The sequence below is a fragment of the Bombyx mori genome, chromosome 19 (assembly GCF_030269925.1).
Source record: "Bombyx mori chromosome 19, ASM3026992v2".
Classification (NCBI taxonomy): Eukaryota; Metazoa; Arthropoda; class Insecta; order Lepidoptera; family Bombycidae; genus Bombyx; species Bombyx mori.
Window position 1 is genome coordinate 771,586 of NC_085125.1, and position 27,752 is coordinate 799,337.

The 27,752-nt window shown below is 44.6% G+C and overlaps 1 protein-coding gene across 3 annotated transcripts; it reads right to left on the minus strand.

Annotated features, from left to right (window-relative positions):
* Positions 1 to 1,818: 1,818 nt before the first annotated feature.
* On the minus strand, positions 1,819 to 27,462 carry LOC134198693 (regulator of hypoxia-inducible factor 1-like). Of its 3 annotated transcripts, none has more exons than XM_062673863.1 (14): positions 27,181 to 27,462; positions 26,537 to 26,676; positions 25,815 to 26,130; positions 23,523 to 23,634; positions 22,232 to 22,316; positions 18,223 to 18,389; positions 17,575 to 17,653; positions 16,700 to 16,803; positions 15,247 to 15,420; positions 14,622 to 14,772; positions 13,008 to 13,206; positions 6,353 to 6,480; positions 5,531 to 6,177; positions 1,819 to 2,663 (listed from the first exon to the last, which is right to left on the minus strand). In XM_062673863.1, exons 1-13 carry the CDS (start codon positions 27,257 to 27,259, stop codon positions 6,004 to 6,006), a joined length of 1,908 nt encoding a protein of 635 aa, XP_062529847.1. In that variant the 5' UTR covers positions 27,260 to 27,462; the 3' UTR covers positions 1,819 to 2,663; positions 5,531 to 6,003. The 3 variants fall into 3 exon arrangements, with proteins under 3 accessions (XP_062529847.1, XP_062529846.1, XP_062529848.1); XM_062673862.1 differs by having other exon boundaries at positions 6,353 to 6,495; XM_062673864.1 differs by lacking the exons at positions 13,008 to 13,206; positions 14,622 to 14,772 and having other exon boundaries at positions 6,353 to 6,495.
* Positions 27,463 to 27,752: the final 290 nt, after the last annotated feature.

Here is a 27,752-nt window from a genome sequence, read left to right on the forward strand (position 1 = left end):
CGACGGCCGTCACATTAATCTCAGTGAAGCGTTTTCGTAATAATTAGTTCATCATCATCAGCCTGTATCTTTCCACTGCTGGATGTAGGCCTCTCCCATAGTCCGCTACAATGAACGATCCTCCGCCTTCCGCATCCAATCTCTCCCAGCATATCGCCGCAAGTCATCGGTCCAACGGGCATATAATTAGTTAGTGACCATATTTTAGCCCCACGCGGTGAGACGACGAGGTCCATGAGGTTAAACTACAACGACAAACTAAACTGGGTTTGATTTGTTGTCAACTGTGAGGTACATCTAACCTCACTATTGCTAATACCGCCGTATACGCATTTAAACCGTTCCAATACTTGACAAATTTTAATATTATCGTTACGTCTAAAGACGCAGATAAATTGGAGAGGGAAGTTCAGTATAGTGATAGAAGGCGTCATGACACAGAATACTAATCGTGAGATAGATCTTGTGAACCGCTAGTAGCTGACGGATGCCGCCGTGGCGAACGGAAGATTCGTTTTGCGTTGCGGAGGGGATCGGACGTCGGGTGTAAGAGTGCAGGGGAGTCGTTTAGTGGGTGGGCCCTAAAATCCTTGGGCCCGCGGTCTGCTCACAACACCATGCAGATCGTTGAGTCTCACATACCCCGCGCGCCCCTTTTGCGCGGGGACCTCGTAGGAGGTTCGGCCCTCTACCCAAAGAATAAAAAAAAAAAAAAAGGAGTAAGTAAGCTTGTAGAGGTCGCGCGACGCGCTACCATCATTCTAGCGCGCCGCCAAGGAGATACAATACACCGAGGGGCTGGTTCTGATCTAGCGGGATATTTCGGGACACCAGCGGCACCGTCTGGGCGGCCTGACGGGCTGCCGTACCGAGACGGCTGACGTTTCAAAGCCTTCGATTCGCCTCGAAGGCTCCGTCGGCCGGGCGTCCTTGGGGTGAGCTGCGCCGTCTGGTTGTAGTGTTGACCACGGTAACCCCCTAACCTCATCCGGGTTCTGACCTCGGAGGGGATCGGACGCTTGGGCGAAGAGTGCAGCGGAGTCGTTTAGTGAGTAGGGCCCTGAAAACATCCTTGGGCCCGTTGTCTCGCAGTCGCGGACCAGATTCACGTATCGCGCGCGCCCCTTAGGCGCGGAGACCTCATAGGAGGTTCAGCCCCTGGCCCCAAAAAAAAGGGCTGACCATTATATAATAAAACCTTGAATCTTCTCTATTTCGTTTTATTAGCCAAACCTACACCAAGTATTAATTGTAATTTATGTTGTTACTGTTTAATATTTTTATTACCTGCCCTGAAGTGCACAAAAAAAGAGCTTAAGTAGCTTAGCATTTTTAAAGTATTTGTATATTTCATATTTTTATTTGATAAAACCTAATCAGTGTACATAGCAGTGAGGCCCCATTTTTTAATTTGCCCAAGGGCCCTTGGTTACCTAACTACGCCACTGAACAAAATATTGCAAATTACCCGAGTACAACAATGGCGGAGAATTTTAGATGTGTGAGAGCAGACGTAGACACTAAAGCGCATTCGCACTTGTCAGTACCCAGGGAGGAAAAGTTAGACGTCCCTGTATAGCAGGACGAAAACCGAGCTTTCGGCGTAAGTAGGAGAAAAAATATCTCTTTGTATGTTGCATTATAATTTTTTGTAAGTACTATACACGCATGGAGGATATGAATTTCGTAGTTCGGCATGGATAGTATAAAGTTGATAAAGCATATTTTGTGCTTTGTCGAAACGTTTATCGTCGAATAGTAGGTACGTATGGGGGATAATAGGAAACTCAAGGAAATCAAAAATAAAAATGCAACGTATTTGAGAAATTGGCGTGAGCTTAGTTTAATTGAAAAGTGAAAGGTGATGGTAGGTAGGTGGTACTTAGGCATGCTATCTTATGTAAAGTAAACGCCTTAACTAGTAAAATTTTGCACGTAGGTACATTTATTATGAACGTAGTTTATGTAGACGCTTGTATGGTTTGGCTTAATGGAGACTGTAATTCTTGATCTCCCAGTATTGAAATTCGATTTAATTCGTTTAATCTGATGTCGTTTAATACCATGTTTCAAATCCAAATGTTTGTATTCCAAATGTTTCACAGGAATTGCATGATCTATCGTGGATGAATTCGGCAAGTGTTTATTTGCTTGGTAATTTCAATGAGTTATACCAAGGGAACATTTCTTTGGAAATCATGCAAGTTCATCTTTGTTAACTTTAAATAATTTCTTTCCAATAACATTGCGAGAGCTGGAACATATTGCATTCATTGCTTCTTTCATTTTGTTTTTAGCAATCCTTATTTCAGCTGCTTGCGAACAAGAATCATGGATTTTTTGTTCCTATTTGGTTCTTGTACAATATTGTTGTTTTACGTCTTCATAATACTTCATAATAATATATGCAATGAGACTTATTCTGTAGATTTTCACGTCACGAAATTTGCGAAAATGAAAGTATTCATAACCGTGTATTATCTGTGTTCATAACTGCTAGAAACGAGAAGTCACTTGTCTTCTGGCTCGTCGAGCACTCCATTGAGTATAAAATAAAACTGAACTTAAAGTACAAAAAATGAATTAGATTTAGTAAAAATGGGCATTTTATATGTTTGACTATTTAATTTGACATAGCCTAATTTTTTTTTCGAAAAAAAGCTCTAAGGTAAAAGCACCTATTACGGAGGTATTTCGCAAAATTTGAAAGTAAGAAAAAAAAATAAGCATTTGTAAGTATTTCTAAAGATGGAAAAAATTTTCATCGTCAAAAATGGAATTTAAATTTCGTATTACTTTTGAGTCTATGTTTCTTTTCTAGAAATTACTTATTTAAAAAAATGTTTTAAATAGCCGGGTCGATTTTCCCTAATACGGAGGTATGACTGAGGTCAGAGCCTATTACTGCGGTAGACGGTTCCTAATACAGAGGGTCAGAAATTATATTTATTAAGTTCCGAACATATAATATTTATTAAGTAAATAATATAAATGTGAAGAAGTTAAATTGTAAGTTTTGCATTAATTGACCACTTTTAATGAAATTTATAATACAAATGTACCTAGTAAGTATAACAGTGTATTCACACAGGTCGGCTCGGAAAGAAGAGTACATTTTTACCGCGTTTAAAAGTGATTTGGATTGTATTTTAACATGAGAATTCTAGGGAATTTCGAATGTATACACATAAATAAAATTGGAGTGTCTGTTTGTAATATTGAAATAGCCGCTTTTTACCACATGCATATAAATGCATATATATATACGGTACATACACCAAAACAACATTTTTTACAATTTTTGTCTGTCTGTCTGTTTGTTCCGGCTAATCTCTGGAACGACTGGACCGATTTTGACGAGACTTTCACTAATAGATAGCTGATGATATAAGGAGTAACTAAGGTTTTTTAGACTTAAACTTAATGGTAAACTTAAGGTAAGTGAAGTTTTCGGCTCAATTCAGACATTGGTGGCAACGGCCGACAGCGATGCGAAGGCCTACCCGATCTTGTGGACCGAATGGTAAACAGTCGACGTCGCCCTAAGCACGTCATTACGGATCTTCCCGATCCATTAACGGTGTTTTAGGTACCTCAAGCACCGGTTACCGTCCTCGCCGAACCCGTCGCTTGCGATGAAGAACTCGAAGAAGAAATCAACCTATAGACGCAGCCCACTGAGTTTCTCACCGGATCTTCTTAGTTGGTCGCGTTTCCGATCCAGTGGTAGATTCTTCGAAGCACTGCTCTTCGTAGGGTCAGTGTTAGCAACACTCCCGGTTTGAGCCCCATGAGATCATCTACACGTCAAGGGGAAGCTGAAATAGCCTGCCAAGGCTATCAGCATTGGTAGGAGAAAAAAAAGGTGCGAAGAGCACTTTCAGCTTTGAAAGAATTTTAAACTTTATCTACATTGTTTTATAGATCAGTATCGCTTGAAAGGATAAAAATGTTCGGTGGCTGATGCGGCGGCCGCTGCCACTGCTGTCTGAATAGAGCTATACATATTTAAGATGAACAAAATAGAATTACTTAATGGTAAATTTATTGAGGACTGCTTAGGAACAAACAAACAAAGCATTTGCTTGACCATCTGTGAATGTTTCACAGATGGTCATCTGTGAATGTAAACAAAAGATAAGAAAGTTTAATAGTTTTATGAATGAGTCTTTGTGCCTTTACCGACTCAATAGAAATATCTGTACGGGATTTCTGGGAATCTGTCATAAATGGTTCATAAAAACAAATCGCTATACCCGAAATTGACGCTATAGTATCCAAAGTCGCTCTTATCGAATGAATTTCTTACGAAAGTATGCTTTAAATTCAAGGGACGTAAGTTCGACGTTGCTATAACCGAGGTCGTTATTAATGAAATCCACTGTATTTAATATATTTTAATAACCTTTCACTTGTACACTATTCCCCTCTTATACATCGTATTTCTCTCTGAAAAGGGTTTGCTGGAAGAAAACTCATGAAGAGTTAAGCTCGCCTTTGTACATAGTATTTAGACATTCTTTAAATCTGTTTTTATTGTATTATCTTTTTGTGTAAAATAAGTATAAATAACCTTTCTATTATTTCTACGGAATCCTAAAACTTGTAATTTTATGTTCTATGAATATGACCGTAATAGGAGATCATAGAACCTAACACAGAGTTACCTGGAAATAACTACCACCGTAATAGGAAAACTACTCGTATTTTTTTAATCCTAATTCTGACCCATAAAAATTTCGATAAACAAAGAATGTAAATACTTAATCAAACGATAACAGTTTTTTGGCCCAGATGTGTAAAACTCAAGTCAACAGTTATACAAAATAAATGATTTGTGATTAATTAAAATACACCTTCCTATTTTTACCCCTTCTAAGAAACCAACATTTTGCACTCGACAGTTTTCATATTTAACTAGATTTTTAATGAATAATACATACCGCAGAATATGGTTTCTAATTTACAAGATTAATAATTATTCCAACTAAACTTGGAACTAATTCAATAACTTAATAAATTGAAAGTTATAAACAATTAAATATGCCCAGTATATTTCCTATTTCGGAGTTATACCACCGTATTAGGATTAATCTATAAAATTCGTACCGTATTACGGCGGTATTTTGTTTCTGATTTTTTGAGTAAAAAATGAGTTACATATATGAAACAAGCTATTTAAAAAGTAAGTATAATAGTAGGAAAATGCTATAAATAACACATAAACAAAGTTGAACGACTTATTAATACAAAAAACTTAGTATCTAAATATTAGTGTACTTATTTTTTTGTTCCGCGTTTGTATGGAAACTCCTCTCACGTTGATGCCGTGCTACAAACTGATAGATCTTGTAGTGTTGTTTATATGCTACACTTGAAAATGTCAGTTATGTTATGAAGTAATAGATTTAGAATAAATAGATTCCGTTTCGGTGAGCTTAAACTGAATAAAACAAGAATAAATGTCGAAAATAGAAATACCACCGTAATAGGAAGCGATTTTGACTACCGCCGTATTAGGAGCTTTTACCTTAATCTTTTTTTTTTCTATTGCGAGGTTTTCTTTGTGCAATTCAATCCATGTGTGGATATTTCCTGTGGACTTTTCCTGTGCGTTTATTTCCTTCGCGTTCTTTTTATTGTATTTTTTCCGGATACTGGCTGTGGTACCTACCAGTGCAGTGCAGTGCAAAATAAGACTTTTTTTTATTGCCCTTGTAGGCAGACGAGCATACGGCCCACCTGATGGTGAGTGGTTACCGTCGCCCCTGGACTTCAGCAATGCCAGGAGCAGAGCCAAACCGCTGCCTACCGACTTGGTACCGCTGACTTATGTCATAATAAATGTATACATTATACTCTTTCTGACCGCATGCAGAAGGTGACGGGTATCCACTGGACGCAGGTAGCCCAGAACCGGTTATTATAGTGAACCTCGGAGGATATAAACCCAGAAGTGAACGGCCGGGTTCTGTTGATGATGATGATGATGAATCTTTCTGTTTAAAACTTTGACTGTGTTTGCAATTCCGGTTCAATTTTCTTCTGTGCGTGCGCCGTCCTAGAGGAAGAGCTTAGACACAGTTTCCACATTTGATTCATCGGTTGTTCGACCAGCAACCAGAGCGGGATGGAGAGGAGCAAAGAGACGGTCAAGATGAAAAGGTAGTATTGAACCTGAAATAAAAAGAATCATTTAGGACTTGGACCCTGGCGTATCGTTGGTATGTCCTCAGCTAGTGTCCAGTCTCTAGTCAGGCACGTTTTGTGTCTGTGCCGTAGATCAACTCAAACTATGTACATGTGGTGTATGTGGTGTGTGATATTTTAGAGATGAATTTATTTCGCTTACCATTGCCATAGTCGAATGCTGGAAAGGAACGGTGGACAGTGATGCGGTGTACCGAATAATGGTCATATGGAGAGTGTAGGCGCAGTAAGAGAGTCGCGCCACGATTGCCCACCAACCCCACTCGAACACTGGGCGGAAGACGTCTGATATAGAAACACATAATATGAGATATGAGATAGTGTATTATGTGGAAGACGAGTAAGAATTAAAGATTTGCTCATTAGTTCCTTTACACTATATGGTACTAACCGGCTATTAGAGCGTATAGGTATCACAACATGAGGTCTTAATTGTATTACATGACCACTGACCGGACGCTAAACCAGAAATGGGTAGGATGCTGGCAGCCACGCAGGGCACAATACGCCCCACCCCCAGTCTATTTATTACCAGTTATATGTTATAATTCCGGCGATTGCATGCAGCAGAGATGCGAATGTTGCGATGGATGTGTGGAGTAACGAGAATGGATAGAATACGGAATGAATATGTTAGGGGAAGTCTGAAAGTGGCACCTGTGACAGAGCAGCTGAGAAGTGCGCGTTTGGGATGGTATGGACATGTGATGAGACGAAATGAAAATGAGGTTGGTAAGATATTGTTAGTTATGAATGTGGAAGGATATAGAGGAAGAGGTAGAACTAAGAAGAAATGGATGGATTGCGTGAAAGACGATATGGGTAAGAGGGGTGTGAGTGAAGAAATTGTATATGATAGAAAACATGTTGCGCCGACCCCAGGTGACTGGGAAAAAGGCAGGAGAATGATCAAGATGTTATAGTTCTGGTGATTTATGATAATGTCTGTAGTTCACACAACGTGGAAGCGAAATCATCAGAAATATAGTATGCATGTCTTTCTGTCGCAGCGATTTGTGGTAGGACTATGTCAAACCTGTATTGTCCTACCTAGTACCTTACATTAATTGCAATTTTTTTATGAATTCTAGTTTGAGGAGTAAGAATGCTCGAGAATCTCTATATAGGTTATATAGATATACTAGGGGTGTTCATTCCGATAGAGGCACCCGTCACGTGCGGACGTGCTCATCGTCCACTCGATCGCCCGGTCTTTGTTCGCCCGGCTTTTGTTAGCCCGGCCATTGTTCGCGCGGCCTGTGTTTGTGGTACATCTGCCGACTAAGTGCTCTTTCTGGAAGTTTTTATTTGTTTTGTTTCCTTTTGTTGTTTCTGTGTTCGTGGTACATCTGCCGACAAAGTGGTTTCCTGCAAGTATTTATTTGTTTTGTTTCTTTTCGTAATTTCTGTTTTGTTGTGCTTTTTCTTTGTCCTGTAGTAATCGCGCCGCATTGCCACCTGTGTTCAATAGAACCGCTTAGGTCCGAGAAGTTGGGGCCTCGCCGCAAGGCGAGTGTTTTCAAGACCCGGGGCCGCCCCACCTGGGTACTCAGCGATCATGGACGCTGTATTCGCGGAATTCCTCCGACTTCGCCACCCACAGCTCGCCTCGGAGTTTTTGGCCTTCAAGGCCAATCACACTGCGAGCCCTCTCGAGGACTCCGCCGCGCTCGCTGCTCCTGCGTCGCCTGTACCTGCGTGCAGAGCTTCTGCATTGAGCACCGCAGCCTCTGTCGTGCCTGCCGCTCCCGTGTCGCCTATACTGGCGAGAAAAGCTGCTGCGTCGTCCGCCGTGACCATCGTTTCAGCTGAGCGATCATCCGCGGCCTCCGTCGCGCCCTCTAAAACACCTACACTTGCTCGTAGGTCGCCTGCACCCGCCTCCTCGTGCTCCGACTCTGACTCGGACATGGAGGTCGACCTCGCCCCCGCCTCATCGACGGATGGATTCACCCTGGTACAGAAGGGTAAGAAGCGTGCCGCGGAGTCTCGAGCTCCCGCGGCCGCTAAAATTAGCAAAGCCGTGAACGCGTCGCGCCCCCGCCCTCAGACTCCCGTTGCGCCCCCAGCCCGTGCCACTCCGTCGCCGCGTCCGGTGGCACAAAATAAAACCCAGACCCCTCCCCCGGTTATCCTTCAGGAGAAGGCAGCTTGGGATCGAGTTTGCCTGGCCCTTAAGGCCAAAAATATAAATTTCACGAATGCCCGTAACCTCGCGAACGGCATTCAAATTAAGGTTCAAACACCCGACGACCATAGGGCCCTCTCTTCTTACCTCCGTAAGGAGCGTATAAGTTTCCATACGTATACGCTCCAGGAGGAGCGCGAACTCCGCGTTGTAATACGCGGAATCCCTAAAGAGTTAGATGTAGAGCTCGTAAAAGCCGACCTGTTAGAACAAGGCCTACCAGTGAATTCTGTGCACCGTATGCACACCGGTCGCGGTAGGGAGCCATATAATATGGTTCTAGTCGCTCTCCAGCCTACCCCCGAGGGTAAGAAAATCTTTAACACACAGACCGTCTGTAGGCTCTCTGGTATCGCTGTCGAAGCCCCCCATAAAAAAGGCACTCCTAGCCAGTGCCATAACTGTCAATTGTACGGGCACTCTTCCCGTAACTGTCACGCGCGCCCCCGATGTGTTAAGTGTTTGGGCGATCACGCCACGGCCCTCTGCGCTCGCGACCAAAAAACCGCGACGGAACCGCCTAGCTGCGTCCTGTGTCGAACACAGGGTCACCCCGCGAATTACCGTGGTTGCCCCCGAGCCCCTAAAATAAATCGCCGCGTCGCCCGCCAAAACCGCCTCCGAGCTTCCGGCCCAGACATCAAAGCCTCGGCACCCTCTGCGTCGCAGGCTAAGCCAGCGTTCGTTCCGGCGGCGGTGCCCAGTGTCTCGGCCTGGGCAAAACCGCTGCCGTACACGAACACGGCTACAACTCCCTCCTCCGCGATTCGTCCCGCCCCCGCAACTCGTCCCTCTCCCGCGACCTGCCCTCCGACCGCGTCCGACAATCTCGCTTTAGCGATCGACTTCTTTCAGTCGATCAACTTTGAGCGCGTTAACGCTTTGGGCGACGCCATTCGCGCTGCCTCCACTGCACAACACTTTATCGCCGTTGTGCAGGAATACGCCGACGTATACGCGTCATTAAATACGTACGTCCTCCCCTCACTCCGCCGGTAATCAATGGCGTATATAAGTAGAATAAAGCCCCTATCCGTAACGATAGGATTTTTTAACGCTTACGGTCTCGCAAATCAACGTGATCAGGTTTCTGACTTTTTGCGTGACCACCAAATTGATATCTTTTTAGTGCAGGAGACCCTACTTAAGCCCGCGCGCCGTGACCCTAAAATCGCGAACTATAACATGGTCAGGAACGACAGGCTCTCTGCCCGTGGTGGTGGTACCGTCATTTACTATAGAAGAGCCCTGCATTGCGTCCCGCTCGATCCTCCCGCGCTCGCTAATATCGAAGCATCAGTGTGCCGAATCTCACTGACGGGACACGCGCCGATCGTTATCGCGTCCGTTTATCTTCCACCGGATAAGACCGTTCTAAGCAGTGATATCGAGGCGCTGCTCGGTATGGGGAGCTCTGTCATTCTGGCGGGCGACCTAAATTGTAAACACATCAGGTGGAACTCACACACCACAACCCCGAATGGCAGGCGGCTTGACGCGTTAGTCGATGATCTCGCCTTCGATATCGTCGCTCCGCTAACCCCGACTCACTACCCGCTAAATATCGCGCATCGCCCGGATATACTCGACATAGCGTTATTAAAAAACGTAACTCTGCGCTTACACTCGATCGAAGTAGTTTCAGAGTTAGATTCAGACCACCGTCCCGTCGTTATGAAGCTCGGTCGCGCTCCCGATTCCGTTCCCGTCACGAGGACTGTGGTGGATTGGCACACGCTGGGCATCAGCCTGGCTGAATCTGATCCACCATCGCTCCCGCTTAACCCGGACTCTATCCCGTCTCCTCAGGATACCGCTGAAGCCATAGACATCTTAACGTCACACATCACCTCGACATTAGATAGGTCATCGAAACAAGTTGTAGCGGAGGACTTCCTTCACCGCTTCAAATTGTCCGACGATATTAGGGAACTCCTTAGAGCTAAGAACGCCTCGATACGCGCCTACGACAGGTATCCTACCGCGGAAAATCGTATTCGAATGCGTGCCCTACAACGCGACGTAAAGTCTCGCATCGCCGAAGTCCGAGATGCCAGATGGTCTGAATTCTTAGAAGGACTCGCGCCCTCCCAAAGGTCTTACTACCGCTTAGCTCGTACTCTCAAATCGGATACGGTAGTAAGTATGCCCCCCCTCGTAGGCCCCTCAGGCCGACTCGCGGCGTTCGATGATGACGAAAAAGCAGAGCTGCTGGCCGATACATTGCAAACCCAGTGCACGCCCAGCACTCAATCCGTGGACCCTGTTCATGTAGAATTAGTAGACAGTGAGGTAGAACGCAGAGCCTCCTTGCCACCCTCTGATGCGTTACCACCCGTCACCCCGATGGAAGTTAAAGACTTGATCAAAGACCTACGTCCTCGCAAGGCTCCCGGTTCTAACGGTATATCCAACCGCGTTATTAAACTTCTACCCGTCCAACTCATCGTGATGTTGGCATCTATTTTCAATGCCGCTATGGCGAACTGTATCTTTCCCGCGGTGTGGAAAGAAGCGGACGTTATCGGCATACATAAACCCGGTAAACCAAAAAATCATCCGACGAGCTACCGCCCGATTAGCCTCCTCATGTCTCTAGGCAAACTGTATGAGCGTCTGCTCTACAAACGCCTCAGAGACTTCGTCTCATCCAAGGGCATTCTTATCGATGAACAATTCGGATTCCGTACAAATCACTCATGCGTTCAACAGGTGCACCGCCTCACGGAGCACATTCTTGTGGGGCTTAATCGACCAAAACCGTTATACACGGGAGCTCTCTTCTTCGACGTCGCAAAAGCGTTCGACAAAGTCTGGCACAATGGTTTGATTTTCAAACTATTCAACATGGGCGTGCCGGATAGTCTCGTGCTCATCATACGGGACTTCTTGTCGAACCGCTCTTTTCGATATCGAGTCGAGGGAACCCGCTCCTCCCCACGACCTCTCACAGCTGGAGTCCCGCAAGGCTCTGTCCTCTCACCCCTCCTATTTAGCTTATTCGTCAACGATCTTCCCCGGTCGCCGCCGACCCATTTAGCTTTATTCGCCGACGACACGACTGTTTACTATTCTAGTAGAAATAAGTCCCTAATCGCGAAGAAGCTTCAGAGCGCAGCCCTAGCCCTAGGACAGTGGTTCCGAAAATGGCGCATAGACATCAACCCAGCGAAAAGTACTGCGGTGCTATTTCAGAGGGGAAGCTCCACACGGATTTCCTCCCGGATTAGGAGGAGGAATCTCACACCCCCGATTACTCTCTTTAGACAACCCATACCCTGGGCCAGGAAGGTCAAGTACCTGGGCGTTACCCTGGATGCATCGATGACATTCCGCCCGCATATAAAATCAGTCCGTGACCGTGCCGCGTTTATTCTCGGTAGACTCTACCCCATGATCTGTAAGCGGAGTAAAATGTCCCTTCGGAACAAGGTGACACTTTACAAAACTTGCATAAGGCCCGTCATGACTTACGCGAGTGTGGTGTTCGCTCACGCGGCCCGCACACACATAGACACCCTCCAATCCCTACAATCCCGCTTTTGCAGGTTAGCTGTCGGGGCTCCGTGGTTCGTGAGGAACGTTGACCTACACGACGACCTGGGCCTCGAATCAATTCGGAAATACATGAAGTCAGCGTCGGAACGATACTTCGATAAGGCTATGCGTCATGATAATCGCCTTATCGTTGCCGCCGCTGACTACTCCCCGAATCCTGATCATGCAGGAGCCAGTCACCGTCGACGCCCTAGACACGTCCTTACGGATCCATCAGATCCAATAACCTTTGCATTAGATGCCTTCAGCTCTAATACTAGGGGCAGGCTTAGGGACCCCGGTAACCGTACTCGTCGAACTCGACAAAGAGGTCGACGTGCAACCTAACCCATGCATCAGCCCGCTGAGTTTCTCGCCGGATCTTCTCAGCGGGTCGCGATTCCGATCCGGTAGTAGATTCATTCGCGAAACAATTGCTCTTGAGTTGTTAGGTCTCCTTCGGAGGCGCTCGGGCAGTTGTTAGCAAATCCCACCCCTCTTGGCTGAGCCTTTGCTCGCCCACCTGTCCTGGTGAAACTGGAAAGGCCTTCGGGCCACCAGTAAACTTTCAATCATAAAAAACTAGGGGTGTTCAATAAAAGTGATAATGAGTATGACGCAATTATCTTATACCAAATGTTATTTTATTTTTCGACGAAGTCACCTTTCAGGATGCGTTGCTCTTGGCGGCTGAATTTGAAAGATGATTGGTGTCATGGCGTCGCTGGATGACATTTTGACGTTCAGAAACTGAACAATATTATTATTATATGTAATGTCTGAGTGATGCCTATAATATTTTTTTCTTTACGCGGCGGCTAAAGCGGCGAAGGCGGTTAAAAAGCGTGATTTTGGTACCTTAAATAGCTCCTTAATATTCTATTATTCAAAAATATTTTCACTTTCTACGTAAATGAAGAGGCGGGTAAAATTTTGCTTTATGCCAAAGTAACTAATTAACTATTCCAAGCGGACGAAGTCGCGGGCAAAAGCTAGTTCGTTAGTAAATTTAATATTCCATTGATAATAGAGCAACTATCAGACGGTATTAATACAAGAAAGCCATACGTACTTTCAAGTTTCATGATCATTGCGCATATAAGAACTGTAAACAGCAGTCCATAAGTAGGTTTCGCAGTTGCAGCATAAATTGTTCTCAACATGACTGAAGACCTTGGCGCGTCCATGTAGAAATACGAGGCCGTGACCATGATGCCAGAACCTAGGACTACTGGCAGCGGACCAAGCATGCAGCAGAGCAATTTATATTTCTAAAAAAAATTAAAGTCAAAGTTGACCAGCGTTGTAGTGAAGTAAAAGCTTACGATAAAATAATTTGTTGAAATATTACGAGTACTGTTTTGAGCATACAGTATACTAAGTATACATCATGATTAGGAGAAAACCTTATAGTCTGGTAAATTCCTGATGAAACGAAATGTCACAGATAATATCGCAAGTTGCCGCCTTTATCCTCGACCCACGCTGGTTCTGACCCAGCGGGGTATTCCGTAGGATAGCTCACTCTAACCGGCGCCATCTAGGCGGGCTCCGGATAGCCTGCCGACCGAGAGGGCTGGTGGTCGTGGCGCCGACGACCGCCAGTCCGGCGTCCCGAGGGGGAGGGTGATGGGAGAGATGTGCTCCGCACTAAACACTTCACTTTCCCCCCTTTGCCTTTTCATGAGTTCTGTCTCATGTGAGGTTTGGACGTTGGTTGTTGAGCGACAGGAGGTTTTAGTCGGTTCGACTCCGACATGCTCCGCCCGCCGTCCCCAGTGGAGGGCGGAAGTCCGGCGATTTCCTCCTGACCAAAAAAAAAAATAAGTTGCCCCCTTGCGATATTGTGATATATTATGAATCGGACTTTATACCGGACCTTACATATGTAGTACTATAAAATCAATATAAGACAAATTGAGTCCGGCTCCGTATCAAGAATATGTCTATTATTCCATTCCCAACTTCCCACCGTACATCAATATTAGAATAGTTCTCTCTTAACTTAACTGACTAGTGAATCTGTGTGCTTCGTGCGAGTTTTTTAACGTTCTCGATAGCGTAAAAGTTAACGAAAATTTGTATGCAGTTGGAACAGCGCCCCTAGTGGCAAACATAGACAAACGTTCCAACTGGCAAATTAGAGTTAACTTTTACGCTATCGAGAACGTTCAAAATCTCGCACTAATCACACTGTCGCCCTAATCAATCTACAACATGTTATTTCGATCCCACCTACGTACATAATATGTTTAGGTTCTTGCGATTGGTTTCTTTTATTTTGCTTCAGTATATCGCTAGTCTCATGATTTGGGTAGCAGTGGCCAAACGTCGCTTTTCTAGTTCTCTATAATTCCTCGTATTCACTATATATGTTCACTTTTATTGCATGAACGTAAATGTAATGTGAAATGATAACCGGAATCCAAAGATATGACAATGTGATTGATGTCTAAGTATTAAAAATATAGAATTACACCTGGCCGAACATTTCAAACCGAAACGTATGATTGCTTCATTGCAGAACTACGTAGTATTGTAGAACTTACTCTTGCATGTTTAAATGGTACTGAACCTTGTTGAAACACTTGTTGTTACCAGTGACTGCTTGGTATCTGGTATCTGGATGCTCTTGTTTGACTCCATCGCCGGTAAAATAATATTCACATATAAAAAAGAAAACTACCTTAAATTTGTGCAAATTCAGATTAATCTTCTGCCAATAGTAAAACAGGTATCCTGCACCCATCCCCAGGATATAACAGGGTATATTAGTGTGACTTCGTCTGTACACTTTTAAGAACGTCGGGACTCTCCTGATTTGGTTACGAATGACTCTGGTAGAAAAAACAAAAATACTGTTGGCAAAACACTGTTTTTTTTTCACTGCTGATAGCCTTGAGAGGCTATTTCAGCTTCACCCTAACGTGTGTAGGTGAGCTCACGGGGCAAATCGGAGTGTTGTTAAAACTGACCCTAGCAAGAGCCGTGCTTCGCAGAATCTACCACCGGATCGGAAACGCGACCCACTGAGAAGATCCGGCGAGAAACTCAGTGGGCTGTGTCTATGGGTTAATCCGCTTGTCAATCCCTTCGTCGCAAGCGACGGGTTCGACAAAGACGGTGACTGGAAGCACTGTGCAGTGATGTGCTTGGTTTAGTTTTTATTGGTTTTGTTTGATTTAAACGATGAGAATACTTCGCGAGAAAAAAAGAAGGAAAGAGAGGGTTTGGTCAGAAATGTCCTCAAATACGAGCTTAATTTATACTTTTATTTCAAAAGAAGTTTCAATAATCAACATACTACTTACTCAGGAGTAACCATGACGGTACCGTCCAAGTCTTCCAAGTAGGTGTGGGCTGCTATAATGGCAATGCCGATGAAGAAAACAGTTGGGAGGATTATCTTCCTAGATCTTGGATTTCGGCTGACTAGATAGATGATTAATCCAAAAATGAATAGCTGCACATCAGCGGCTATGTACCTGTAAGAGTATTTTGTTTTTAACGCACGGCCTGGCCTGGCCTGGCCTTAAAAAATTCACCTAATATCTTGAGGGAGATTTGATGGAACTTTCGAACTGCCACAAATATCGGCTCGCTGGCTGAGCTGACCCAGGCATGCGATACACTAAATCAACACAAGTAGTCTAGTTAGAACGAAGTTCCTTATGGGACGATGCACGGAGTACCCTAACCGGGAAAAAACGTCCGTAACGTAAGATTTTTGTTAGTAATACACACAGTGTACGACTTAACTTTATAATAAGATACAAAAAAAAGGGTGCGGGTACTTATGTACGCGCGTAAGAAGTTATACTTTATTTTTAATAATTTTTTTTTTTTAAATATTAAATAATTAATAGGTAATAAATATTTAACGTTAATAATTTAATAATATTTAGTATGAATTATATTGAATAATCATTTTGTCATTTATATTACTGAAAAATGAATGCTAATAACACTTTTTTTTACGAGTGTACATGCGCGAAATTTCACCTGCGGCTATATTCAAACTCGCCAAGTTACGTCGGTCGTATTGTAATGAGCGATTTAGTGGGAGAATGAAGTGGATTCTGTTAATTTTGTGTCACGGTGCGCGCGCATCGTAAAATTTCACTCTCATCAATTTTTCATAACGCGCCTAAAGAAGTATAACTTCAATAACATATTTTTTTATCATTCATTGACTACGATCTCAGAGCGTTCGTTTGCGCAATACACTAACTCTTATGCGAACAACCGTGAATGAAGTGTACCACAATAAGTTCGCACGTTACCGAATGACCGTGGGTTGTTGCGAAACTTCCAGGTTTATTTTCTTTATACCTCGAATAGAACTTAAAGTTAATATTTTTATAATAAGGAACTTCGTTCCTATCCGGTGTCCCACGACACCACACATCTTCTTTTTTTACCACTGAATATTGTTCGTACGTAGTTATCTGCGATTGAGTCAGCAAAAGGACTAATGACAAAAGCAATCCCAAGAAAAGAAAAAGGGTGAATATGGGTCATGTTTCTCTATGACTATTACTAAATAAGGTCTAACCATAAATACTCGGCCTAGTGGGATAACGTTCAATCCAAAATGACCGAGTTTATGTTCTGTTTATACATATAACATTTAGAAGATATTTCTAATATTCTAATGGAACCCGTATGTAAAATTGTAAATAACCGGTGTCTTATTTTAAAACTATTTAAATATTTAAAAATACTATATTTAAAAAAACGATATTTTTAAAACAATGTATGTACCAAGATTGTAACAAGCAGTTTGAGTCTTTAGTGTAGTTGTGGATGTACAAGAGATGTTGCCACCAATATTTTCTGCAGTCACGAATTTCGGACATAACCAGCTCCTGCAATCAAATTAAAAAAATTCTAATAATATATTCGGTAAAGTCATAACATTTCTTAGTTCTGTCATCAGTTCTGTTCATCCGAGTTCATCAACAAACCTCATCCGAAAGTTTGTTGATCGATAGTGGGTTTTAGTCGGTACAACTCTGACATGCCCCACCAACCACTTCCAGCATGTAGACAGAAGTCAGACGATTTCCAGCTTACCGAAAAAAAAAAGAAGATTATCGTCTAGCTATGTACGTGTGGGTCAAATTACTTTATTCTAAAGTATACATCATTATTAAAAGTTTTTGGCTGATTTGTTATCTGCTATGTATATATTCGGAATATATCACCATAATGCACGCATTAATTATTATTTTTCCTACCTATGCTAATAGCCTTGAGAGGCTATATCAGCGTTACTTTAGCGTGCAGGTGAGTCCTCAGGGCTCAAACTAGGAGGTGTTGCTAACATTGACCCTAGCAAGAGCAGTGCTTCGCAGAATCTACCAGCGAATCGGAAACACGACCTACTGAGAAGATCCGGCGAGAAAATCAGTGGCCTGTGTCTGTGGGTTAAGCGTATTTAATACAAAAAATTTATGCGTAGTGCCGGAATATACTATGCTTGCTGACGGATAGTACTTTTATTGCTTGCTTTCATTGGAAATACCTGGAAAGTGCAGAGTTCTGTGCAGTCATGAAGTTACAATACGGAGTAAACGGAAGACTTTATTACAATAAACAAATAATAAAGGATGGGTATTCATAATATTAAAACTTACATGCCCGAATATTCCTGTATTGACATGTCTGAACCAAGTCGATGTTACTGCCAATATTAAGGCATACGGTGGAGTAAGCCTGGAAAAAATGAAATTGCAAGCTAGAATGGTAAATTTTGAGCAATGTCCCGTTAAAAGATAACTATTACCATCTGGTTATGAAGTTGATCTATGATTGCTTTATCTGAGACTTGACATTTTTGACCTTGATATTTTTCAACATCGCGTAGAGTGGATTGACCCACTAAAATGTGAAGTATCGCATGTAATGTTACCGTCAGACTACTGACAGTCATAGCATAAACTTCTTTGAAACACTATAGCCTTCGCCGTTAACCGAACCTTTGGTCAATCTGAAGGTTAGTGGTCAATTTCGCCCATAAATGTTAGCAACCAGATGGCATTTGAAGAAGAAGAATGTATAATTGAATAAGCCCGCACCACTTGCTCAAATTAAATTTTAAGGAGACAGATTAGTAGTACAGTTTGGAGTCTGTAGCTATGGGCCGATACGGGCTGCTACTTGTTGTAGTAGTTAGAACTATATCTTTGGAATACTTAGCCAAAGATATCACTATCCTAGTTTATTTTATTCTACTCCATCACTGGCAGTACACAGACTTCAATTTAAAAACAAAAAAGGCTTACCGCAACCATCTCGCCAAAGTCTGTTGTGGTAGAATTTTCCAGCTAATCTCATGGCTCTCTTCATATATTTGCAAGTTGTATGAGAGCAGGAATCCAGACATTATAATGAAAATTTGTATAATCATTGAACCGTTGAATAGCAGATAGTAGTAAATGTTGTCATACAGCTGCAAATGGATAAAGTATTATAGTACCTAGTAAACGGACAATTTTATATGTCGTCGTGGCCTAAAGGATAAGACGTCCGGTGCATTCGTATGAAGCGATGCACCGGTGTTCGAATCCCGCAGGCGGGTACCAATTTTTCTAATGAAATACGTACTCAACAAATGTTCACGATTGACTTCCACGGTGAAGGAATAACATCGTGTAATAAAAACAAACCCGCAAAATTATAATTTGCGTAATCACTGGTGGTAGGACCTCTTGGGAGTCCGCACGGGTAGGTACCACCACCCCACCTATTTCCGCCGTGAAGCAGTAATGCGTTTCGGTTCGAAGGGTGGGGTAGCCGTTGTAACTATTTTGAGACCTTAGAACTTATATCTCGAGGTGGGTGGCGCATTTACGTTGTAGATGTCTATGGGCTCTCCAGTAACCATTTAACACCCGGTGGGCTGTGAGCTCGTCCATCCAACTAAGCAATAAAAAAAATATCTTTCGATCATTAAACTGTAAATATGTATTAGATAACGGGTTTTAGTTTGTGATCACCGTCGGTCACGGGTGCGAGCAATGCCAGGAGTATGGCCAAGAGACTGGCGACTGACCCACCGTTATAAATAACTACATACAATAGATTATCTTGTTCGTCTACAGAACAATCATTTATGTTAAAGTTTCGGCCCCGGAAACCATTGAATCTACATATTTCCACTGAAAAACAGCGAGTAAAATAGTTTTAATTGTTTTTTACAGGTTTTTTTTTTTATTTATTTTTTATTGCTTAGGTGAGTGGACGAGCTCACAGCCCACCTGGTGTTAAGTGGTTACTGGAGCCCATAGACATCTACAACGTAAATGCGCCACCCACCTTGAGATATAAGTTCTAAGGTCTCAATTATAGTTACAACGGCTGCCCCACCCTTCAAACCGAAACGCATTACTGCTTCACGGCAGAAATAGGCAGGGTGGTGGTACCTACCCGTGCGGACTCACAAGAGGTCCTACCACCAGTACCACAAGAGGTCCTACCACCAGTACCACAAGAGGTCCTACCACCAGTACCACAAGAGGTCCTACCACCAGTACCACAAGAGGTACTACCACCAGTACCACAAGAGGTCCTACCACCAGTACCACAAGAGGTCCTACCACCAGTATCACAAGAGGTCCTACCACCAGTACCACAAGAGGTCCTACCACCAGTACCACAAGAGGTCCTACCACCAGTATCACAAGAGGTTCTACCACCAGTACGTTGGCGTACATTTTTAATTCAGGACATGCGACGTTCTCATTATTCTTCTGCTATTCGCCCAGTAAACTGGGGTCGCCGGGCGCAACATGTAATCTCTGTCCATACTCCGCTATCATATACCATTTCTGGTCCCTCGTTTGTTGGGGGTGGCCGGCGCGTTAAGCCGGCTTCTGCCCAACGTCGGGGGGCCTGACCAGGTGACGCGCCGTCTCTATACAGGGGTGGTGCGGTCAATGGCCCTATACGGGGCGCCCGTGTGGGGCCAGTCCCTGGCCGTGGGGGTAGCAAAGTTGCTGCAACGGCCGCAACGCACCATCGCGGTCAGGGTCATCCGCGGCTATCGCACCATCTCCTTCGAGGCGGCGTGTGTACTGGCTGGGACGCCGCCTTGGGTTCTGGAAGCGGAGGCGCTCGCCGCTGACTATCAGTGGCGGGCTGACTTTCGTGCCCGGGGCGTGGCGCGCCCCAGCCCCAGTGTGGTCAGAGCGCGGAGGGCCCAATCTCGGCGGTCCGTGCTGGAATCATGGTCCAGGCGGCTGGCTGATCCTTCGGCTGGTCGTAGGACCGTCGAGGCGATTCGCCCAGTCCTTGTGGACTGGGCGAATCGTGACAGAGGACGCCTCACTTTCCGGCTCACGCAGGTGCTCACTGGGCATGGTTGCTTCGGTGAGTTCCTGCACCGGATCAGAGCCGAGCCGACGGCAGAGTGCCACCATTGTGGTTGCGACTTGGACACGGCAGAGCACACGCTCGTTGCCTGCCCCGCATGGGAGGGGTGGCGCCGTGTCCTCGTCGCAAGAATAGGAAACGACTTGTCGTTGCCGAGTGTTGTGGCATCGATGCTCGGCGACGACGAGTCGTGGAAGGCGATGCTCGACTTCTGCGAGTGCACCATCTCGCAGAAGGAGGCGGCGGGGCGCGTGAGAGACGCGCAAGCCCGCCGCCGTCGAGCGGGGGCCAGGGAGGCGGATATCGCCCAAGCCCTGGCCCTCTAAGTGTTTCGGGTCCCCTTTACACGTCGGTCTGGGGACCGGCAAAGGGGGCCTAAGAAGACGACGTGCAAGCTGCTCTGCACGCGTTTTACGCAAGAGCATCCGGGTGATGGAAGGCCGGCTATCCTCGACCCACGCTGGTTTTGATCCAGCGGGGTATTCCGTAGGATAACCCATTCTAACCGGCGCCATCTAGGCGGGCTCCGGATAGCCTGCCGACCGAGAGGGCTGGTGGTCGTGGCGCCGACGACCGCCAGTCCGGCGTCCCGAGGGGGAGGGTGATGGGAGAGATGTGCTCCGCACTAAACGCTTCACTTTCCCCCCTTTGCCTTTTCATGGGTTCTGTCTCATGCGAGGTTCGGACGCGGGTTGTTGAGCGACAGGAGGTTTTAGTCAGTTCGACTCCGACATGCCCCGCCCTTCATCCCCAGGGGAGGGCGGAAGTCCGGCGATTTCCTCCTGACCAAAAAAAAAAAAAAAAAAATCATATACCATTGATTCACTCATTGCCCTTTTACAAATATCGTAAGTCATCTCTTTGTATTAATAAAATCATAAAAATCTGTCCTGGTGCTCGCATCACGTCAAAACTTCACAATTATCTATCGACAGAAAAAGCTAAACATAGTGCAGATTCAAAGTAAGCCTTTTGCGAAATTTATTCATTACATAAACTCGCACAGAATATCACCGACACTATTTCAGATAGGTTGACCCTAAGGGAACAGAAAAATACGTCTTTCTAGTAGTTTCTTCGGTTTTTCCGAGCCGTACATATCTTCTTCTTTCTTCTTTTTCTCCACCTTATCCCACTAGGTGGGGTCGGCACACCTAATTTTTCTCTTCCATTCTCTTCTATCAGCCGTCAAATCAATACTCACTCCTCTCTCTCTCTCTCTCATATCGTCATTCACACACTCCATCCATGTCTTCTTCGGTCGACCTCTTCCCCCTCTACCTTGCACTACCATTTCTATACATCTCATCTCCGTACATATATTTAAAACTAATTAATTAATTAAAAAAAAACACGTGTAGCACTCGAGGACTGCCGCAGTAAAGCTATTGCATAGCATTTTTTATCAACTTATGCAATTATAATAAGACAATAATAATTTAATATTAAAACAATAATAAAATAAGACCACCCTATATTTATAAACATTAACAAAAGCAAAACATTAACCGTCCCCTTCACACTCATAAGCTAGACCGCGCGAGAGAGAGATGGTCAGAATTTCACTAAACACTACACAAGCGCAACGTCTGAATGTGTTGAAAGCGAGCTACATGCTAGGCGGAGCGAGGGGTGCTAGGTTTTATTTTCGTTACGGAATTTCTTGATTCGTTCGCCGCGCTCAAAGCCCGCGATAAAAGCTATGCAATAGCTTAAAAACTTGTTTCCGACGTTTCGAGTACTTTACAGTTTTCGTCGTCACCAACGACTAAGGCTTTATTTGTAGACAATTCACTATTATGCTAAGTACAACCTGGTTTTCTATTAAATTTAACTCTAGAATTTTAAGTTTCATTTGTGTTACTTATTATGTCTTATTAATGAGAAGTATCTATGAATACAAATATAAACACAACAAACCTGTTCCACATATCTAGGATTATCGTTACATACGAAGACTGGGAGAATTATGTGTATCATTATTACCGAACACATTAATACACTCCTGAAAATAAAGTGATATATTTAGAATTATTTAATATGAAATATCTCTTATGAACGCAAACAGTAGTCGATAGTGAAATTATTGATCTACAAAATTATATTGAGATATTATTCTTAAGATCGTTTGCTGGCACACTTATCATCAATAACGTAATCGTAAATATAATACTTATGTATAGTAGCGCGTTTTAGTTTGTGCAAAGAGACAGAGATCTGTCTTGGAGCGTGGTGCAAGAGAGGTGACCAAAACTTGTATCTGAAGTGGAGAGCTATCTGGGCCGAATCTCCGAGTGGGGTGAATGGAACTTAGTTCATTTCAACCCGTTGAAGGCACAAGTTTGCGTGTTCACTGCGAAGAAAGACCCCTTTGTCATGGTGCCGCGATTCCAAGGAGTATCCCTGTAACCTTCCGCGAGTATTGGATTTCTTGGGGTCAACGTTTTGGGCTATATCCAATTTCGGAGCCATTTGGAGGGCAAAGCCAAGTTGGTATCAAAAATGCTGGGAGTTCTGTACAGAGAAAAGCGGTACTTCACGCCTGGACAAAGGCTTTTTCTTTATAAAGCACAAGTCCGATCTTGCGTGGAGTACTGCTCCCATCTCTGAGTCGGGGCTCCTAAATACCAGCTACTTCCATTTGACTCCATACAGGAGAGGGCCGTTCGGATGCGAAGTTCTTAGAAGGATTGTTTGAGATGATCCCATCATCTCGTTTTTACTATCGCACCGCTCGCTACCACAGTAGCGTTCATCCATATTACCTCGAAGCACTGCGCTCACTCACAGTGTGTGTTTCCAGAGATCTTTTTTTCGACGTACCATCGGGCTTTGGAATGAGCTCCCTTCTACGGTGTTTCCCGACCACTATGATATGTACATCTTCAAACGAGGCTTGTGGAGAGTACTTAACGGTAGGTAGTGGCTTGGCTCTGTCTTTGGCATTGCTGACATCCATGGGCGACGATAACCACTCACCATCAGGAGGGTCGTATGCTCGTCTGCCTTGAGCACAAGTACTTGTCGTTTCAGTAAGGTTGTTGGTGTATAAGAGGAACAGTTATCACTCACAATCGATTGGGCGTAGAGTTGTCTGCCTATGAAAGCAATGAAAAAACTATCTATCATCGAGGGGATAAGGAATATCTATCATCGTATATGTAGAAATAGTCAATTCAATAAGTAGGATAGGATTTGAAATTAGATTTACCTTAAACCGTTCAAACATTTGAGTGGACGAAGCCGCGGGTTGGTCTCGTCAAATGGCTTAGTTAGTCTACGCCAGTTGCATCGTATTGAAAAACATTGGTACCAATCCTTATCTGAAAATATTGACAAGATATTTACGTATAGTGTTAAAACATATTTGTATGTGTATTGGCTTATGACGTGGTATGTCGGAGTTGACCGGAGTGTCGACAGAGAGGCTGAACTCCTACTGGGCACGGATCATGGGAGCCTCTGGGAGACATTTCCAGAAGTATCGTTCAATCTCTTTCATTTGCAAGGATTGTTAGTTTTAGGTCCTAGGTTTAGGTTTAGGTTCTAGGGTTAGGCTTAGGTTAAGGATTAGGATAGCTTAGGCTTTGTAACGACTCCAGGGGGGAGCCGCGTCCCGGCGCGGCGGAAGTTCGAGCGCGGAAGCTTTAATCTCGGCGTGCCGTGCTCGAGGCGTGGTCTCGCCGCCTGGCGGACCCCGCCTACGGGCGACGGACCGTCGAGGCGATCCACCCGGTCCTCTCGGACTGGGTGAATCGCGACCGAGGACGTCTCACCTTCCGAGCGACGCAGATGCTCACGGGACACGGCTGTTTCGGTCGCTACCTGTACCTCGTCGCCCGGAGGGAGCCGACGCCGAAGTGCCACCACTGCAGTGGCTGCAACGAGGACACGGCGGAGCACACCCTCGCGTACTGCCCCGCTTTTGCGGAGCAGCGGCGCGTCCTCGTTGCAAATATAGGACCAGACTTGTCGCTTCCGACCGTCGTGGCTACGATGCTCGGCAGCGACGAGTCCTGGCAGGCGATGCTCGACTTCTGCGAGTCCACCATCTCGCAGAAGGAGGCGGCGGAACGGGAGAGGGAGAGCTCTTCTTCCCTCTCGGCACCGTGCCACCGCCGCCAAGCTGGGGGTCGGAGGAGGGCGTTTGTCCAGCTCCGGCCCCTATGAGGAGGCAGTCTCCTCCCGGTGATGGTCACGGGGCGACCTAAGGGGGTTGAGGCTGCGCCGCACGCTACCGTCACTCTAGCGTGCTGGCACCAGGAGGACGGGACGACGCGTCGGTTTTTCGTCGTCGCTGTCGTCGCCGAACATACTGTGGAAGAGCAACCCGGTCGGCGGTGTATCGCGTTCCGACCCGGCAGGCTGGTTCTGGCCCAGCGGGGTATCCCGGAACACCAGCGGCATCGCCTGGGCGGCCTGTCAGGGCCGCCGTACCGCGGAGACCGACGTCGTCGGTCGTCGACTATCGCCTTGACGACCCGTCGGTCGGGCGTCCTCGGGGTGGCGCCGCGTGTCCGGTTGTAGTGTTGACCGCGGGAACCCCCCTACTCTGACCGGGTTCTGACCCCGGACGGAGATCGGACGTCGGGTGTAAGAGTGCAGGGGAGTCGTTTAGTGGGTGGGCCCTAAAATCCTTGGGCCCGCGATCTGCTCTCAACACCTGCAGATCGTTGAGTCTCACATACCCCGCGCGCCCCCTAGGCGCGGGGACCTAGTAGGAGGTTCAGCCCCGGCACGAAAAAAAAAAAAAAATAAGGCTTCGTAACGACAGAGATCGGATGACGCGGACCAAATCAGCATTAGGAGGGGGAGAACCGTGCTTCTCATCCCACTGCTCCTTCTGGAGAGCACAGCTTCCAACGGCTCCAGCCGCTGGCGTGATTGGTGACACCTTGTGCCCCGTTGTCGAAGGAGTAAGTTGGTGTAGCGTTTTCTGTAACGGCCAGCTGCTAGTTGCCATCCTGAAGAAGAATTCCAGTCCCGAGGGCATTACCAGAGCATCAATTATTCAGAGCAATCGGAGGCACGCCGCCCCTCATTTTTTGGAGGGTGCAATAATTGCAACGATGAAGAGGCGGTAGCACGGGCTATTCCCATCCATGCACAGTACACTCCCGCTGCGCCCGGCGCGAAGCTCCGCAAGGGGCTGCCCCAGGAGTCGAAGTTGTTCGTCCGGGATAGCGCTGGACGATTTGGGTTGATGAGGACAGTGACTTCAGCCACAGCGTTGTTGGGATCACGCTTTAAACCAACGGGAGATCGGTCGTTCCGTCGTATTATATTGCCCAAAAGTCTGATAAAAAAAACCACAACCAAACCTAGTGTTGAGCGGCAACTAGAAAACATGCACACCTGAAGATGAATACCGTCTATATTGAGTTATAACGAGAAATTAACTACCGCTCTTCTAAAGGTAATGAGATCTGAGACTAATAACTCAACGAGGCCGGTGGCATCCTACTCTCCTGCTTATGGAGTTAGTTCGTCCTTTACAACTTACTTTTATTATTTCCATCACTGAAGTATAAATCACAGAAACTTCCAACGACGTTCAGTAGAATTAAAATAAGACAAGCGGTGCCAACGATTGCGTCACCGATATCCAACTTGGAATCCTCCTTCTCATTGGAACACGATACATCGATGACTTTTGTTTTTAAGCGATGCTCGGACCAAAACGATTCGTTGAGATGGGCCTCAACGCTCTGTTTCGGGTCCCATGTTGAAACGTTTGTTTGGTTACGATTATCAAACAAGCACACGCCGTAGAAAAGTTTAGAATGATTGTAATGTTTCGCTGTGTGCTCGGAGAATTCCTGTAAAGATATATTCACAATTTAGTGTCGAGATTTTATTTTCATAGTCTACTTTCTTGCAGCTGGAAAAAACCTACGATATGTACCCGGTAAATAAAGGTAAGATCTGTGAGGCTATATGAGATTATCTTTTTTTTCTTTATCCTTGAGCTGGTTCAAAAACACGTGTATGGTACGTATTTCCTTAAACAATTGGTACCTGCCAACCTACCGGGAGTTTTATCCTTCAGGTCGCGACCACATTTAACCTCCACTTCAGATGTACCTCACTTGTATCTTAGACCCATCCGGACCCATATCACAGATATGATATACTTTAAAATGCCATTTATTTTAATATAAATCACCAAAAGGTTATTACGGTCTTATTTCTGTCTTAATTGTGTTGCTATATTTTTTTACTCACAACTATCATATCATAAATGGGGTTTGGCGTAGTCTTTATAATTTCAAAATTGGTAGTACAGTATATCCCTTCTGGCTTGCTCAAACAATTTTCGTAATTGTCAAATTTGAATAACGCGGGCATACGGTGGTAATCGGTTTCTGAAAGCAAACAATTATTGCGAAACATCACTCCTGGTACCTCGTATTATAAGTGTATGGAAGACACCAGGAGAGAGTGCATGGTGCCAGTACTTAAGCTACTGGGTTGAGGCTCGATATAATCCATTACTGATATAATTTTCGCTTTACTAGACGAAAAAATCTGTCTTTACAGGCAGTAAAAATAAGGTTGAGGAAAAGTTTTTACGCATTTTTTAAGAAAATTCACAACATTTTTTAATATAGTTTATTTACATTTAACTAAAGTATGCAGGTACCATTTTTTCATCATGTACTCATGTTGATAGTACGAAAAATAAATAAAAATCACACATTTTCCTAATACGAATTTGGAATTGTCTTCTTTAAAATTTAAACTTTTAATGATACCAAAACCAGCCATATACAAATAGATTTTATTACAAGTTCATACATACTATAATGTGAAAAGAGTTTTCTCCAACTTAATATATACGTAGTTTATGGTACAGTTAAAAAACTCACCATTCAATTTATAAACAACACCATAACTCTCACCAAAAATAAATAGTAACATGAGAATATTCAACATTTTACTTGACATGTTTCGAAGACGCCTATGGCATGTCGAGTGTAGTATTGAAATGATACGAGTCTATTGTGCACCTTGGCTTGAAGATTTATTTTAGACAGTCTTCTTATTTTGTATTAATTATATTTTTAAGTTCCGTATGTGCCAAGAAAACAGTACAAAAGCCAACTAAAGCCGTGAGATCGTATGCCCCATATTTACATTCTTATTTCATTGACTTCGAAGGCAGTACGTGGCCACTTGATGGTGAGAGGTTACCAACGTTCACGAACGACTTCGCGAATGAGTGAAGCAATCCAGGAACGGAAATCAAAGGCAGTGTATGAACACGTTGTTCAATAATCATAATGAATTATGCGGATGCTCTGCCACTTCTACTAGGTCTATTAGTAACTCTACTCACTTCACCTGTTCGTAATTTTAGTAACTGATCCTAAATAATTTAACTGTATCATTGATTGTATATATAGGTTATCCTAATCAAGCCAATATTTAATTTTAATAT